Genomic DNA, 15,126 nt, shown 5'->3' on the forward strand with positions numbered 1-15,126 from the left:
GGTATGTTGGCCCATTCCTCCATGCAGATCTCCTCTAGAGCAGTGATGTTTTTGGCTTTTCGCTTGGCAACACGGACTTTCAACTCCCTCCAAAGGTTTTTTATAGGGTTGAGATCTGGAGACTGGCTAGGCCACTCCAGGACCTTGAAATGCTTCTTACGTAGCTGTGCTATATATTATGTGGCTGGGCAACATACTACGTGGCTGTGTTATATACTGCGTGGGCTGTGCTATGTACTACTTAGCTGTACAATATACATGGCTGTGTTATATACTATGTGGGCTGTGTTATATACTACGTGGGCTGTGTTATATACTACGTGGGCTGTGTTATATACTACGTGGGCTGTGTTATATACTACGTGGGCTGTGTTATATACTACGTGGGCTGTTATATACTACGTGGCCTGTGTTATATACTACGTGGCCTGTGTTATATACTACGTGGCCTGTGTTATATACTACGTGGCCTGTGTTATATACTACGTGGGCTGTGTTATATACTACGTGGGATGTGCTATATACTGCGTGAGCTGTGTTATATACTACGTGGGCTGTGCTATATACTACGTGGGCTGTTATACACTGCGTGGGTTGTGCTATATACTGCGTGGGCTGTGCTATATACTGCGTGGGCTGTGCTATATACTGCGTGGGCTGTGCTATATACTGCGTGGGCTGTGCTATATACTGCGTGGGCTGTGCTATATACTGCGTGGGCTGTGCTATATACTGCGTGAGCTGTGCTATATACTACGTGGGCTGTGCTATATGCTACGTGGGCTGTGCTATATGCTACGTGGGCTGTGCTATATACTACGTGGGCTGTGCTATATACTACGTGGGCTGTGCTATATACTACTTGGGCTGTGCTATATGCTACGTGGGCTGTATTATATACTATGTGGCCTGTGCTATATACAAAATGGCCTGTGTTATATACTACGTGGGATGTGCTATATGCTACGTGGACTGTGTTATATGCTACTTGGCTGTGTTATATTTCTCTGCTGTATCTGTGCATCATAAATCGTGGTATGTGTTAAAGAGGGGGGCCCACTGAGACTTTCACCCGGGGCCCTCAAAAACCTGGAGCCGGCCCTGGCTTCACTGATTGGTCACGCCCGGCCGGCCGCGAACAATCAGCGACAGGCGCAGTCCGGCCGCGAATTGGCGCAGAATTTGAACCACGCTTCGCTAATTGGTCGCCCGGCCGGCCGAATCCTGTGTATAAATTGCATTATTCTGAAAACTTCATAAATAAACTACATACATATTCTAGAATACCCGATGCGTTAGAAACGGGCCACCGTCTAGTCTAGTGTATGTATGTATATATATATATATATATATATATATATATATATATATATATATATATATATATATATATATATATATATATATATATATATATATATATATATATATATAAAATATATATAGTTCTAAACTGAAAATGCAGCTTCATTTTAGAGCTTTGCACAATGGATTGTGTTCACACTGGTTTTATGATTTTTGTTTCTTGCAGGATGATCCGTTACAATTTGTCTTGGTTAGTTATGATCCTTTTGCGCTACCATCATAGTTTACTGTTTTTCTACTATGTCATGCGGACGGATCTGTCACTTGATGGACACGAACAGTGGCTGACAGTACCCAATTAAGTCTAAACGGGGTCCATTATGGTGCCTGTGGTTAGAAAATCTGATAGAAATGTCTTCGTAGGCTGTGAACAAAACCTGTCATAAAGTTGTAATGGATCAGTCAGGTATCGGATTTGTTTTTTTTTAGATCCAATACTACATCATGCTGTGCCGTTGCAATCTTCGTAATGGTCACCTTTTTGCAAATTTTGTCATATTCGACTACACCGACTAATACAACGAACATCTAGGCGGAGACCATCATAGCCTATTGTAATTTGGGGGGGTCCATTGGGCCCCCATAGGTAGATTATGTGACAGATCTGTGAACATAGCCGTTTAATGCAATTACCGTATATACTCGAGTATACGCCGATCCGAGTTTAAGCCGAGACCCTTAATTTTGCCCCCCAAAAAATGGGAAAACTTAATGATTCATGTATAAGCCTAGAGTAGGAAATGCAGCAGCTACTGGTAAATTTCAAAAATAAAAATTGGTACCAATAAAAGTAAAATTAATTGAGACATCAGTAGGTTGTGTTTTTGAATATCCATATTGAATCAGGAGCCCCATATAATGCTCTATAAAGTTTATGATGGGCCCCATAAGATGCTTCATACAAAAATATGCCCCATATAATGCTGCACATAGGTTAATAATGGCCCCATAAGATGCCCAATAGAAACATTTGCCCCATACAATGCTGTATAAAGGTTGATGGCCCCATAAGATGCTCCATAGATTATGCCGCATTTGCTTTTGCTGCGATTAAAAAGAAAATCACATACTCAACTCTCGTCGCTCAGCCCCCCCCCCCGCACTTGCGATATTCACCTGTCCCCGTTCCACCGCTGCACGCACTAAACACGTCATCGTACCCTCTGACCTGACCGTCACAGCTGGGGGACGCAGAAGAAGGAGTGGTGCGCGACTGTGGAACGGGGACAGGTGAATATCGTGCAATGCTAACCCTCCCCCGTTACACTCGCCTGCTCCCGGCACGGTCCCTGCTTCTCACTGACAGATGGTTTCCGGGCGCCGGCAGCTCTTCCTGTGTTCAGCGGTCACGTCGTGCCTCTCATTAAAGTAATGAATATGCGGCTCCACCCCTATGGGAGTGGAGTCGCATCCATATTTATTACTTTAATGAGCGGTATCACGTGACCACTGAACGCAGGAACAGCTGCGGGCACCCGGAGACCATTGGAGATGCAGGGACCGCGCCAGGAGCGGGTGAGTATGTGACAGCCGCCGCTCCCCCTCCCCCGCCGACCCCCTGGGACAATGACTCGAGTATAAGCCTAGAGGGGCACTTTCAGCCTAAAAAAATGGGCTGAAAATCTTGGCTTATACTCGAGTATATACGGTAATCACAGAAAAGTATTGTGTTTGGTGGCTCCTTTTGAGGTATGTTCACACCGAGCGTTTTTGCTGAGTTTTTTTTTTTTTTCTTCACCAAAATTGTTGCTTTTTTCAGTACCAATAAAGTGAATTAGATATTAAAAATCTCATGTATACACTTCAGTTGTTTTTTTTTTTTTTTTTTGAGCTGCTGGTTTTTAATGGAAATCTGCAGTGTGTCAATTCTTTAAGAATTTTGCTGCGTTTTTAATCCAATTTTAATAAATCAATTCAGTGTTTTTGCTGTAGAAAAAAAAATGCTGCAAAAAAATGTCAATTAGTGCTGGTTTTCTCTGTACATCTACTCGCTCATAGCTAGTGAACCCCGGGCAGAAATGTTCGTATTCCAGTAGGTGGAGGTATAGTCTAGTAAAACATCCGATGAGCGGTCAATGGAGCGCCGGGATGATTGCATTCTTGATCTACAGTTTAGTTCTGAGGCTTTTTTTTTTTATTACTCTTACAGTAAATTTATGCCAGTTTAATGCCGTTGCTGCAAATTATCCTTTGGTCAAATTTTTAAGTAGGACATGGAGAGTGAGATTGTTTCTGTTCCGTTGTTTTTTGGGGAATCTATTTTTTTTAATCGCTTCTATAGCGCCATTAATTTCTACAGCGCTTTACAGACATCATCACTGTCCCCATTGGGGCTCACAATCTAGATTCTCTATCAGTATGTCTTTGGGGTGTGGGAGGACCCGGAGAATTGGGAGGAAACCCACACAAACAAGAGGAGAACATCCAAACTCCTTTGCAGATGTTGTGTTTGGTGGGATTTTAACCCAGGACCCCATTCTTTTAGACTTGCTGTAGTACTTTTGGAATTTTTACTATTCCACTTTTTAGATTTTGGAAGACTCGTCCTGACGTGGGACGGCGTGACGGCTACACAATCATTTTTCGCGTGTGGTTTGTACGGGATAGTGGAAGAATAAACGAGGTCTGATTTGTAAGAAATATCCTGTAAAAATCTCTCAAGGGAAACAATTTTTTTTACCCCAGTTTGTCTAAGGCTACTTTCACACTAGCGTCGTTTGGTGTACGTCGCAATGCGTCGTTTTGGCGAAAAAACACATCCTGCAAAGTTGCTTGCAGGATGCGTTTTTTCTCCATTCACTAACATTAGCGACGCTTTGCCACATGTCGCAACCGTCGTGCGACGGTTGCGTCGTGTTGTGGCGGACCGTCGGCAGCAAAAAAACGTTACATGTAACTTTTTTGCAGCGTTGTGTCAGCCATTTCCGACCGCGCGTGCGCGGCCGGAACTCCGCCCCCACCTCCCCGCAACTCACAATGGGGCAGCGGATGCGCTGGAACAATGCATCCGCTGACCCCGTTGTGTGGTACTTGCACAGTATGCGTCGGTACGTCGGGCCGACGCTAGTGTGAAAGTAGCCTTACCTGACATCACCTGTCCGGAGAGAGTCGTGGATGGAAGTGAAGGGGCCCATACACATTAAACTGTCGGCCGTGCCCTCCGATATCAGTGGATTGGCTGACGTTAGTCTATTGGGTTTGGGGACTTACCCATATATACTCATGTGTAAGCCGAGATTTTGACCGCAGAGGTGAGGAGACCTGCCCGGACAACAGAGATGCAGGGAAGTGCCGGACCGCGCAAGGAGGGTGAGTATGACTGGGGAGAGCGGGGGAGGATGCGGAGCCATGCATACAAGGGGAGGACACAGAGCCATGCATACAAGGGGGAGGACACCAAGCCATGCATACAATGGGGAGGACACTGAGCCATGCATATAAAGGGGAGGACACCGAGCCATGCATACAGTGGGGAGGACACCGAGCCATGCATATAAAGGGGAGGACGGGGAGGACACCGAACCATGCATACAGTGGGAAGGTCACCGAGCCATGCATACAGTGGGGAGGTCACCGAGCCATGCATACAGTGGGGAGGACACCGAGCCATGTATACAAGGGGGAGGACGGGGAGGACAGCGAGCCATGCATACAAGGGGGAGGACACGAGCCATGCATACAGTGGGGAGGACACCGAGCCATGCATAGAAAGGGGAGGACGCCGAGCCATGCATACAAGGGGGAGGACGCCGAGCCATGCATACAAGGGGGAGGACGCCGAGCCATGCATACAAGGGGGAGGACGCCGAGCCATGCATAGAAAGGGGAGGACGCCGAGCCATGCATACAAGGGGGAGGACGCCGAGCCATGCATACAAAGGGGAGGACTCCGAGCCATGCATATAAGGGGGAGGACGCTGAGCCATGCATACAAGGAGGAGGACGCCGAGCCATGCATACAAGGGGGAGGACGGGGAGAACACTGAGCCTTGCATACAAGGGAGAGTTCACCGAGCCATGCATACAAGGGGGAGGACGCCGAGCCATGCATAGGAGGAGGAGGACGCCGAGCCATGTATACAAGGAGGAGCACGGGGAGGACGCCGAGTGTTGTGAATTCTGCTCCTTCCGGTGGTTGTTGATGGTAATGCAGTTATTCCTGAGCAGCAGTCTTGGACAGGTGTTTCTGCTAATTGCAATTCTGACTGGATTATTTAGCTGTGCAGGACTCATTAGTCCTTGCCAGTAGTCAGTGTTCCTTTGGAAGTGTTGGTCTTCTGCCTGGCCTCTCCTGCTTGCTGCCAATTCAGCAAAGATAAGTGTTTGCTTCATTTTTTAGACACACGGCTGTGTGTTTATTTTCTGTGCTGATCTTGTTTCTATTTTGTTCCTGCTAGACTGTGCCTGATGTTTTTCTCAGTCTAGTTGGATTCGCTGGAGTCGCAGATATACTCTCCACGTCTTTAGTTAGGTGGTGGAGTTTTTGTATTTTTCTGCTGTGGATATTTTGTAGTGTTTTATGCTGACCGCATAGTATCCTGTACTATCCTTTCCTATCTAGGTAGAAGTGGCCTCCTTTGCTTATCCCTGTTTTCTGTCTGCGTGTGTCTTTTCCTCTCCTACTCACAGTCATTATTTGTGGGGGGCTACCTATCCTTTGGGGGTTTACTATGAGGCAAGAGAGTTTTCCTATTTCCATCTTTAGGGATATTTAGTTCTCCGGCTGTGTCGAGGTGTCTAGGTCTGGTTAGGCACACCCCACGGCTACTTCTAGTTGCGGTGATAGGATCAGGGTTTGCGGTCAGTAAAGTTACCACTGCTCCAGCGAAGGTCATTTCATGCTGCTCCAAGGCCACCGGATCATAACAGCCGAGCCATGCTTAGAAGGGGAGGACACCGAGCCTTGCATACAAGGGGGAGGACGCCGAGCCATGCATACAAGGGGGAGGACGCTGAGCCATGTTTAGAAGGGGGAGGACGGGGAGGACGTTGAGCCATGCTTAGAAGGGGGAGGACGCCGAGCCATGCATAGAAGGGGGAGGACGCTGAGCCATGCATAGAAGGGGGAGGACGACGAGCCGTGCATACAAGGGGTAGGACGCCGAGTCGTGCATAGAAGGGGGAGGACGCCGAGCCATGCATAGAAGGGGGAGGACGCCGAGCCATGCATAGAAGGGGGAGGACGCCGAGCCATGCATAGAAGGGGGAGGACGCCGAGCCATGCATAGAAGGGGGAGGACGCCGAGCCATGCATAGAAGGGGGAGGACGCCGAGCCATGCATAGAAGGGGGAGGACGCAGAGCCCATGCATAGAAGGGGGAGGACGCCGAGCCATGCATAGAAGGGGGAGGACACCGAGCCATGCATAGAAGGGGGAGGACGCCGAGCCATGCATAGAAGGGGGAGGACGCCGAACCATGCATAGAAGGGGGAGGACGACGAGCCATGCATAGAAGGGGGAGGACGCCGAGCCATGCATAGAAGGGGGAGGACGCCGAGACATGCATGCAAGGGGGAGGACGCCCAGCCATGCATACAAGGGGGAGGACGCCGAGACATGCATGCAAGGGGGAGGACACCCAGCCATGCACACAATTAAGAGACCGGGGGACCCACACATAGCAGGACAGGGATGACGGGACAATGCATACCCGGCTTATACTCGAGTCAGTAAGTTTACCCAGTTTTCCGTGGCAAAATTAGGTGCCACGGCTTATACTTGATTTGGCTTATACTCGAGTATATTTGGTAACTTACAAGACTTATGTATAAATGCTAACGTTAAAGGGAACGTCGCATCAGGTTTCTCGGTATTAAATTGCTGCAAGCGTGTAATGTCCTTTTTAATTAGGATCTTAATGATACGTTCTGTACCCTGGCATAAAAATGACTTTATTCACTCCTGTCTTGCTTAATACTTCTTGAGACCTTGCAGTGCACTCGTGTCTGACATGTATGGACCAAACTTGGCGCCTACAGTGCACTCGCTACCCGGACCCCTCTACCTTTGATCGATGGAGTACCATATAGGAAAGCAGTGAGTAAAGTTCATTTTTAGGATTGTGCAGGGTAGCCGAGTATGGATCCTAATTAGGAATGGCAAAATTTGCTGACAGCACTTTAATAACAGGAAACCTGATGGCAGGTTAACAAATACGGTACCTACCAAAGTTCATCTCTAGCCCAATAAGGGTGTGTTCAAATGAAGTTTTTTTTTAAATATTTTTATTTCCACATCTTAAAATCACTTCTAAAAAATCTCATAGATTTGGGTGCAGTTCGTAGGAGCACACTTTTTTTTGTCATTTAGGTTGTTTTTTTTGTTTTTTTTAAACAACTTTTTAGTGTGGATTTTTTGGCATTTTTTAAATTTATATAATGCAGCGTGTTTCTCAGTATGTTTCGCTGCAAAAACCTTGCCCAAAAAAATGCACGTTTTTCCAAAATTATTTACATGATGCTTTTTTTTTAACGTGCTTTAAAAACCCGTGGAAAAAAAAGCGATAGATAATGGGAAGCTGGTTGCATGAAGATTTTTGGACCGAAATCCGCACGAAAAACCACATAAAAAAACGGAGTGTGAACATAACCCTAGCAACGAGAAACAGTCATTTTGTGGAACGGATTAGTGTTTTTGGAACAAGATTCAAAATTGGCTGCCTGTCCGTGCAGAAAGGTCTTCTGTAACTGATGAACAGCAAGTCTGGGACCTTTCTCTTCTTAGAAAGTCGTATGCCAGAAATATTTGTCCATCCATTTCCCTTAATCGGTATAAAAAAAAAAGAGAAAAAAAGGATTAGCTTTAAAATAATCCATGCAAAATACATTTTCAGCCGGCAGGTGTTTGTCTTTCTGCTTCATCCAGTCACAGAACACATTCAAGTGCCATTCTGATGTCGGATGTGTTGCATTAATGCCCTGTAAAACCCTCATTCAGTGGCGCGAAAGCCGGACCCAATTATAGCGGACTCACATCTACCAAAAGATTTGCATTTAACCTTTACCTGTGTCTTTATGGCATATTATTATTTTTTCCTTTGTTATTTTTTCTTTTCCATTTTTTCTGCTTTTTTTGCTGCAGATTTCGCCAATACTAATGAATGGGGAAAAAAAATAAATAGTGAAAAACGCATCAAAAAATGCACCTATTTTATTTTGCGTTTATCCTGCTACCACATCAGTGTTTGCAGCAGATTTTCCTGCTGCAAATCCTGAAACTGTGCACATACTCAAAAGGATCGGGTGATTGAATTCTCAACCATGTGTACCCCGATATCATCTGTCCGGAGACACGGCTGAGGATAACAGTATTTTTTATGGTACAGTATTCCATATTTGTAAATTTTAAATTAGATCTGGTTTAAAGAATTTTTTTTTTACTATAGAAAAACAATAAAAAATGGTGACTAAAACCCTGAAGAGAACGTTGTCCTAAATCACAGGAGCAGGACTTGTACAATTCATTCATCTGCGCCACAAAAAAATGGCGGCGGAACCTGTGGGGGCTGCAAACACCTCTTTGCATGAGAGGTTAAATGGTGGTCTTCTCATTAATTGTTTCAGGGCTTTGTCATGGAAACTGGAGTTTTGATATTCCGGAGAATGAGAGTCAGATGCCGGCGTTAGTCCGGATACAATATTAGGGTAGGACTTGATATCAGTGTTCTAAGTACTGTATATGCCACCGGTGGATGATGTCGCCGCGCCGGCCCGCGCGTCTTTACGCTGCTGTCATTGGGAAAAGCATTGTGGCTTTTCTAGAGAAAGGCGGCCTAGCGTGAGCGCACTGTGGTACGCGGTGATTTCTCTATATCTCTCAGACCGAGTCACGAGGAGGATCGTTACGTCCCGGCTGTATAATAACGCTAATTATATCGCCCCCCAATAAAGCTCCTTATGTCCTGATGGCCCTCCGTATTAATTACTACGCTTCTGCTGCATCTGTTCCTGTTGCTAATTGAATGGTAATTTTTTTTGCTGCAGAAAAGATCAATGTTCTCGGCATCATATCCTGTGTTAACAGGTACCTGTGCTGCCGAGTACAATGTGCTTTTATCGATCTATTGCAGATCATTCAGTGCGGTGTGCCCGTGTAAACATGTTATTGAATGACCGCTGATGGGTATGTCTTTACCGATCTACAATCGTTTAATGCCGCCGGTCAGTTCAGAGTTGTCAGGTATCACCTAGGCAGAAATGTAAAGGCAGATAAAGTTCAGGGGGCTGTTGACCTCTGTAGTTCAGTATGTCTGACACTTGGGGTCTGCACTGATTGTCCATGATATTACGTACCGTATTTGTTTGAAAACCCATAGGGATACAGGTTTGGACACTTTCTAAGGGTATGTTCACAAAGTGACATTTTTTCGGCTTTTCATCTTTCATTTTTGTTTCTGCTGCAAAAATACAGCGTTTTACAGTACCAATACATTGAATGAGATTCCCAAAATCTCCTGTACACGTTTTTTGTTTTGTTTTTTTCCTTGAACTTTGAACTGCTGGGCTTTTTTTTGCAACATGTCATTATTTTCAGTATTTTTTTATGCATCCTAAGTTTTTCCTGCCAGTACTTTGGTTTTGGCTCCAGAAAAACAAAAAAAAAAACCTCCAGAGGCCTCTTTAGACACAGACATGACTGATTTTGATGTCTCTATATTGGAGCTACATTGCGCAGGCTAATAATAATTTTTAGCATCTGTTAAATAAGGCAGTATATGAAGGGACTCGTTGTCCTATATGGGGCAGTTGTTGTTATGACGTTGTTTTTTTTTTTGTTTGTTTTTTTTAAGTGCAGATTTATCATAAAAGCTGTAGGATTTCCTGGTGCCAGCAAAGTGAATGAGAAACCTGAAGTCTCATGCACACGTTGCTTATTTTTTCCTTGCGGATATAAAACTGCAGCATGTCAATACTTCCAGCGTTTTTGCTGCAGATTTCACCCATAGTAATGAGCAGGGAAAAAAATCTGCACCGAAAAGGCATTAAAAAAAAATAATAATCAGAAACGCCCATATTTTACGCTACATTTGTCACCTTTGCCATTTTTGATCTTTTTCTCACCCCAATTATATTCCAATCCTTTCCCGTTCTATAGAAAAGGGCGGATAAAAAGCTTTCAAACATCTGTTACCTGGTCTTTATTAATATGTGCACGTGTTCCCATGAATCTGCTCATTATCATGTCGCTCGTTTAAGCGTCCACAGGAAAGCGTTTTCAGTAATGGGATTTGCGTTGTCACTTTTTTTTTTAACCCTCATTTCTGCCTTTTTTCTCGGAATAGATCTCATAGGCTCAGACTTGTTGATGTGATCCTCCTTTTCATATTCTGAATGTCTCGTGCGTTCTTGCAAATAAAGAATTGAAATAGATCTGATTTTTGGGTCACAAAACTGGTTACTCTCGGGGATTCTTCATATCCTGGATCTTTGCGATTTGTGTAGCGTTCTTAGGTGGAAGAATCCGGGCTTCAAAACTAAGGATCAAAGTTCTAAACCCTTACATTTACACAGATAAGGCTCCGTTCACATCTTGCCCTCAGGGGTCCCAATATATTTGACAGCTAGAATATACCGTAATCTGCAGCACTGTTATAGATAGAAAATATACCGGAAGCCCAATTGAAAAAAATGGATTTTTTAAAGAGGAGCTGTCACTACCATAAATATGTAAGGTTTTTTAATTTTATGTAAATGCTGCTGTTTTCTGTTATTTTTTTTTTGTTCTTGCTCCATCTTTCTTCATTCCAGAAATATGGTTTTCCTTTCACTGTACCCAAGCTGGTCTTTATAGCCAAGTGGGAGTGGTCCTAAACTATGCTCCGTTGGACTCTTCAGAATCACCCCCCTTTGTCTAACAGGGCTAGATTTACATACAGGGAAGAGCGGACCATAGTTCAGGAACAAGTGACTGGTTCTCTTGTAAGGAGTCCATATATCTTAGGCTACTTTCACACTAGCGTCGGAATCTCCCCGTCGCAATGCGTCGGGCAGAGATTCCGACGCTAGCGTTTAACGCACTGCACAACGGAGGCAGCGGATGCATTTCTCCGGCGCATCCGCTGCCCCATTGTGAGGTGCGGGGAGGTGGAGGCGGAATTCCGGCCGCGCATGCGCGGTCGGAAAAAGCGGTCCGTCAGGAGCAAAAAACGTTACATGTAGCGTTTTTTTGCTCCCGACGGTCCGCCAAAGCACGACGCATCCATCGCACGACGGATGCGACGTGTGGCAATCCGTCGCAATGCGTCGTCAATACAAGTCTATGGGGAAAAAACGCATCCTGCAAGCACTTTTGCAGGATGCGTTTTTTCTGCAAAACGACGCATTGTGACGGATTGCAGTTAACGCTAGTGTGAAAGTAGCCTTAGATACGCAATGCTAACTGTGGATGTGTTTTCATTGGGGAAATGGAACAAGAAGCTGCCAGACATTTCTAGCATGCAACTTCAAAGATGGATTCCTCTAAGGCCTCATTCAGACTTCTGTTTTTTTCACATAAAATGGACCAATGAGTCTTTTTTTTTTTCCCCTGACAGTCCATGTCATCTGAGTGTGGTCCAGTTTTTTCATGAACCCTTTTACTTTCATTGCCAATTTTAATCCGGCCCTTGGATCCAAATCAGACACCTCTCCCAAGTTTTTCTGCGGATCGCTAAATCCGCGAAAAATTGCAGGCATGTGAATGGCCCCACAGAGTATCACAGGTATGAGTGCTATCCTTGAAAACCATGGATATCACTCGTACGCAAAAAATGGTCGTCTTAATGAAACGTAAGGCTTTATTCACACCTCAGAATTTCTGATCAGTATTTCATCAGCACAAAACCAGGAGCATCTCCCAATTACAGAACATGTGTCAATCTTTCAATTAAAGTATTTTCTACACTGTGTGTATAATTATTAGGCAAAGTTGTATTTTAGAGGATTTTTTTTTATTATTGATCAACAACTATGTTCTCAATCAACCCAAAAGACTCATAAATATCAAAGCTTAATATTTTTGGAAGTTGGGGTTTTTGTTTTTTTTTAGATTTGGCTATCTTAGGAGGATATCTGTTTGTGCAGGTAACTTACTGTGCAGAATTATTAAGCAACTTAATAAAACCCAAATATATTCCCAACTCACTTATTTATTTTCACCAGGTAAACCAATATCACTGCATAATACTTAGAAATAAACATTTCTGACATGCAAAAACAAACCCCAAAAATTATTGCCCAATATAGCCCCTTTTTTATGATGACACTCAGCAGCCTCCATCCACAGATTCTGTCAGTTGCTTGATCTGTTTACGCTCAACATTGCATGCAGCAGCCACCACAGCCTCCAGACACTGTTCCGAGAGGTGGACTGTTCTCCCTCCCTGTAGATCTCACATTTTATGAGGGACCACAGGTTCTCTATGGGGTTCAGATCAGGTGAACAAGGGGTCATGTCATTAATTTTTCTTCTTTGAGTCCTTTACTGGCCAGCTGTGGAGTAGTTGGAGGCATGTGATGGAGCATTGTCCTGCATGAAAATCATGTTTTTCTTGAACGATACCGACTTCTTCCTGTACCACTGCTTGAAGAAGTTGTCTTCTAGAAAATGGCGGTAGGTCTGGGAGTTGAGCTTCATTCCATCCTCAACCCGAGAAGGTCCCACAAGTTCATCTTTGATGATACCAGCCCATACCAGTACTCCACCTCCACCTTGGTGGCGTCTGAGTGGAGCTCTCTGCCCTTTACTGATCCAGCCTCTGGCCCATCAAGAGTCACTCTCATTTCATCAGTCCATAAAACCTTTGAAAAATCAGTCTTAAGATATTTCTTGGCCCAGTCTTGACGTTTTATCTTATGTTTCTTGTTCAAAGGTGGTCGTTTTTCAGCCTTCCTTACCTTGGTCATGTCCCTGAGTATCGCACACCTTGTGCTTTTTGTTACTTCAGTAACGTTGCAGCTCTGAAATATGGCAAAACTGGTGGCAAATGGCATCTTGGCAGCTTTACGCTTGATTTTCCTCAATTCATGGGCAGTTATTTTGCGCCTTTTTTTCCCAACACGCCTCTAGCGACCCTGTTGGCTATTTGCCATGAAACGCTTGATTGTTCGGTGATCACGCTTCAAAATTTGGCAATTTCAAGACTGCTGCATCCGTCTGCAAGACATCTCACAATTTTGGACTTTTCAGAGCCCGTCAAATCTCTCTTCTGACCCATTTTGCCAAAGGAAAGGAAGTTGCCTAATAATTAAGCACACCTTATATAGGGTTTTGATGTCATTAGACAACACCTCTCCTCATTACAGAGATGCACATCACCTGATTTACGTAATTGGTAGTTGGCTCTCAAGCCTGAACAGCTTGGAGTAGGACAACATGTATAAAAAGTATCGTGATCAAAATACAACTTGCCTAATAATTCTGCACACAGTGTATATAAGTTTCACTCCTGATTTTGGCATGCACAAACTGATTTAAAATACTGACCAAATACTGACGTGCGTGAATAAGCAAAACGGATTTTTACAAGAAAGGTAAATATTTAATTAGCATTAAAGCACCTTTATTTGTGTGCCCTTAATTTGGGCTATAAAATTATTATAAGTTGTCTTTAAAAAAATACATTAAAAATTTGCGCCATGGGGTGGACAACCTCTTTTAAGGTTCCAATCAAAGTCATCTGTTGTTTGTTTTCGTTTCAGAACTCTTTATATTTCTTTTTTTTTTGCCTCTTTACAGATGTTTTGGAATGCTGCTCAGTCCCGGCAAAAGTGTCAAAAATAGTGACATGCATCTTCTAGATATGGTAACTATAGTTTTTTTTTTTTTTCAATTGGAATTAAACATTATTGCTGTGATGGAAACAATGTATCTGTTCTTAAAACACTAATTTATATTGTGAAAGTTTTAGGTTGATAGTTTTGGGTTGATACAGTTGTTTTTTTTAAGCATGTCAATAAAGATAGAGGAACTTTTCTTCTTTTTTTCAGTAGAATGTTTTGTTCTTTATATTATTCAACCATTTAAAGAGAAGGAAAAAACGGAATGTCTATTTATTTTTTTTAAAGAAGCAGTGCCACTCTTTTTCATATATTGCGTTGACTACTGTACCTTAGCCCCTATTATTTGATTGGAGTTGAGGTGCTTTTAAGCATAGACTTATAATATTCTGAATCTCGATATCATCTTGAACCAGGTTGTCTGGTCTTAAGATATTATGACCTGTCTTTAGTCCCCACGATCAGTTGTTTTGTCGACTGGGCCCATATGTGAAAGGGAATGGAGCTGAACATTACAGGTGCTATTTACTTCAACAGGCGCTGAGCTTCAATGTCATAGGTCCAGAGAAGGAGTCTGTAGGCGAGTTACACATTAGATACCTATGTGTGTATGTACCTGTCTATGTATCTAACATGGAAGCCTCCCTGTCAGGCTCCTTTTCCAGGCTCATGATATTGAAAGGTGTCGGACCCCCACAGATCAGCTGTTGTCAGCTCAAGCGGCCGCTGAAAAGTAGAGTTTTGTCCAGTTTTGTTCCTTTGATCTCAGGAAGTTTAGCTCCACTCCTATTGAAGTGAATAGCACCTGGTGACAGACTTAACACAGGGAACGGAGCATAGACCATATAACCATTTTAAAGGGACTGTCAAGGATATTGACAACTCATTTAAAAGGTCTTATCTATGCCTACATCAAGCATAACATATTTGTGTATGAATGTGAACGCTTTGCGGTGCAACAGAACACAAATTGTTTTAAAGACGACCTGCCGACAGGTCAGAAGT

The 15,126-nt window shown here is 43.8% G+C and overlaps 1 protein-coding gene across 5 annotated transcripts in view; it reads left to right on the forward strand.

Annotated features, from left to right (window-relative positions):
• RABGAP1L (RAB GTPase activating protein 1 like) overlaps positions 1–15,126 on the forward strand; it is a 304,875-nt gene that overhangs the window by 70,040 nt on the left and 219,709 nt on the right. For all 5 annotated transcript variants that reach the window (XM_069737819.1, XM_069737817.1, XM_069737820.1 and 2 more), the window contains one exon: positions 14,081–14,147. In XM_069737819.1, the coding sequence (XP_069593920.1) occupies positions 14,081–14,147 (67 nt within the window). The remainder of the gene's footprint in view (positions 1–14,080; positions 14,148–15,126) is intronic.

Source organism: Ranitomeya imitator, chromosome 8 (genome assembly GCF_032444005.1).
Source record: "Ranitomeya imitator isolate aRanImi1 chromosome 8, aRanImi1.pri, whole genome shotgun sequence".
NCBI classification, from domain to species: Eukaryota; Metazoa; Chordata; class Amphibia; order Anura; family Dendrobatidae; genus Ranitomeya; species Ranitomeya imitator.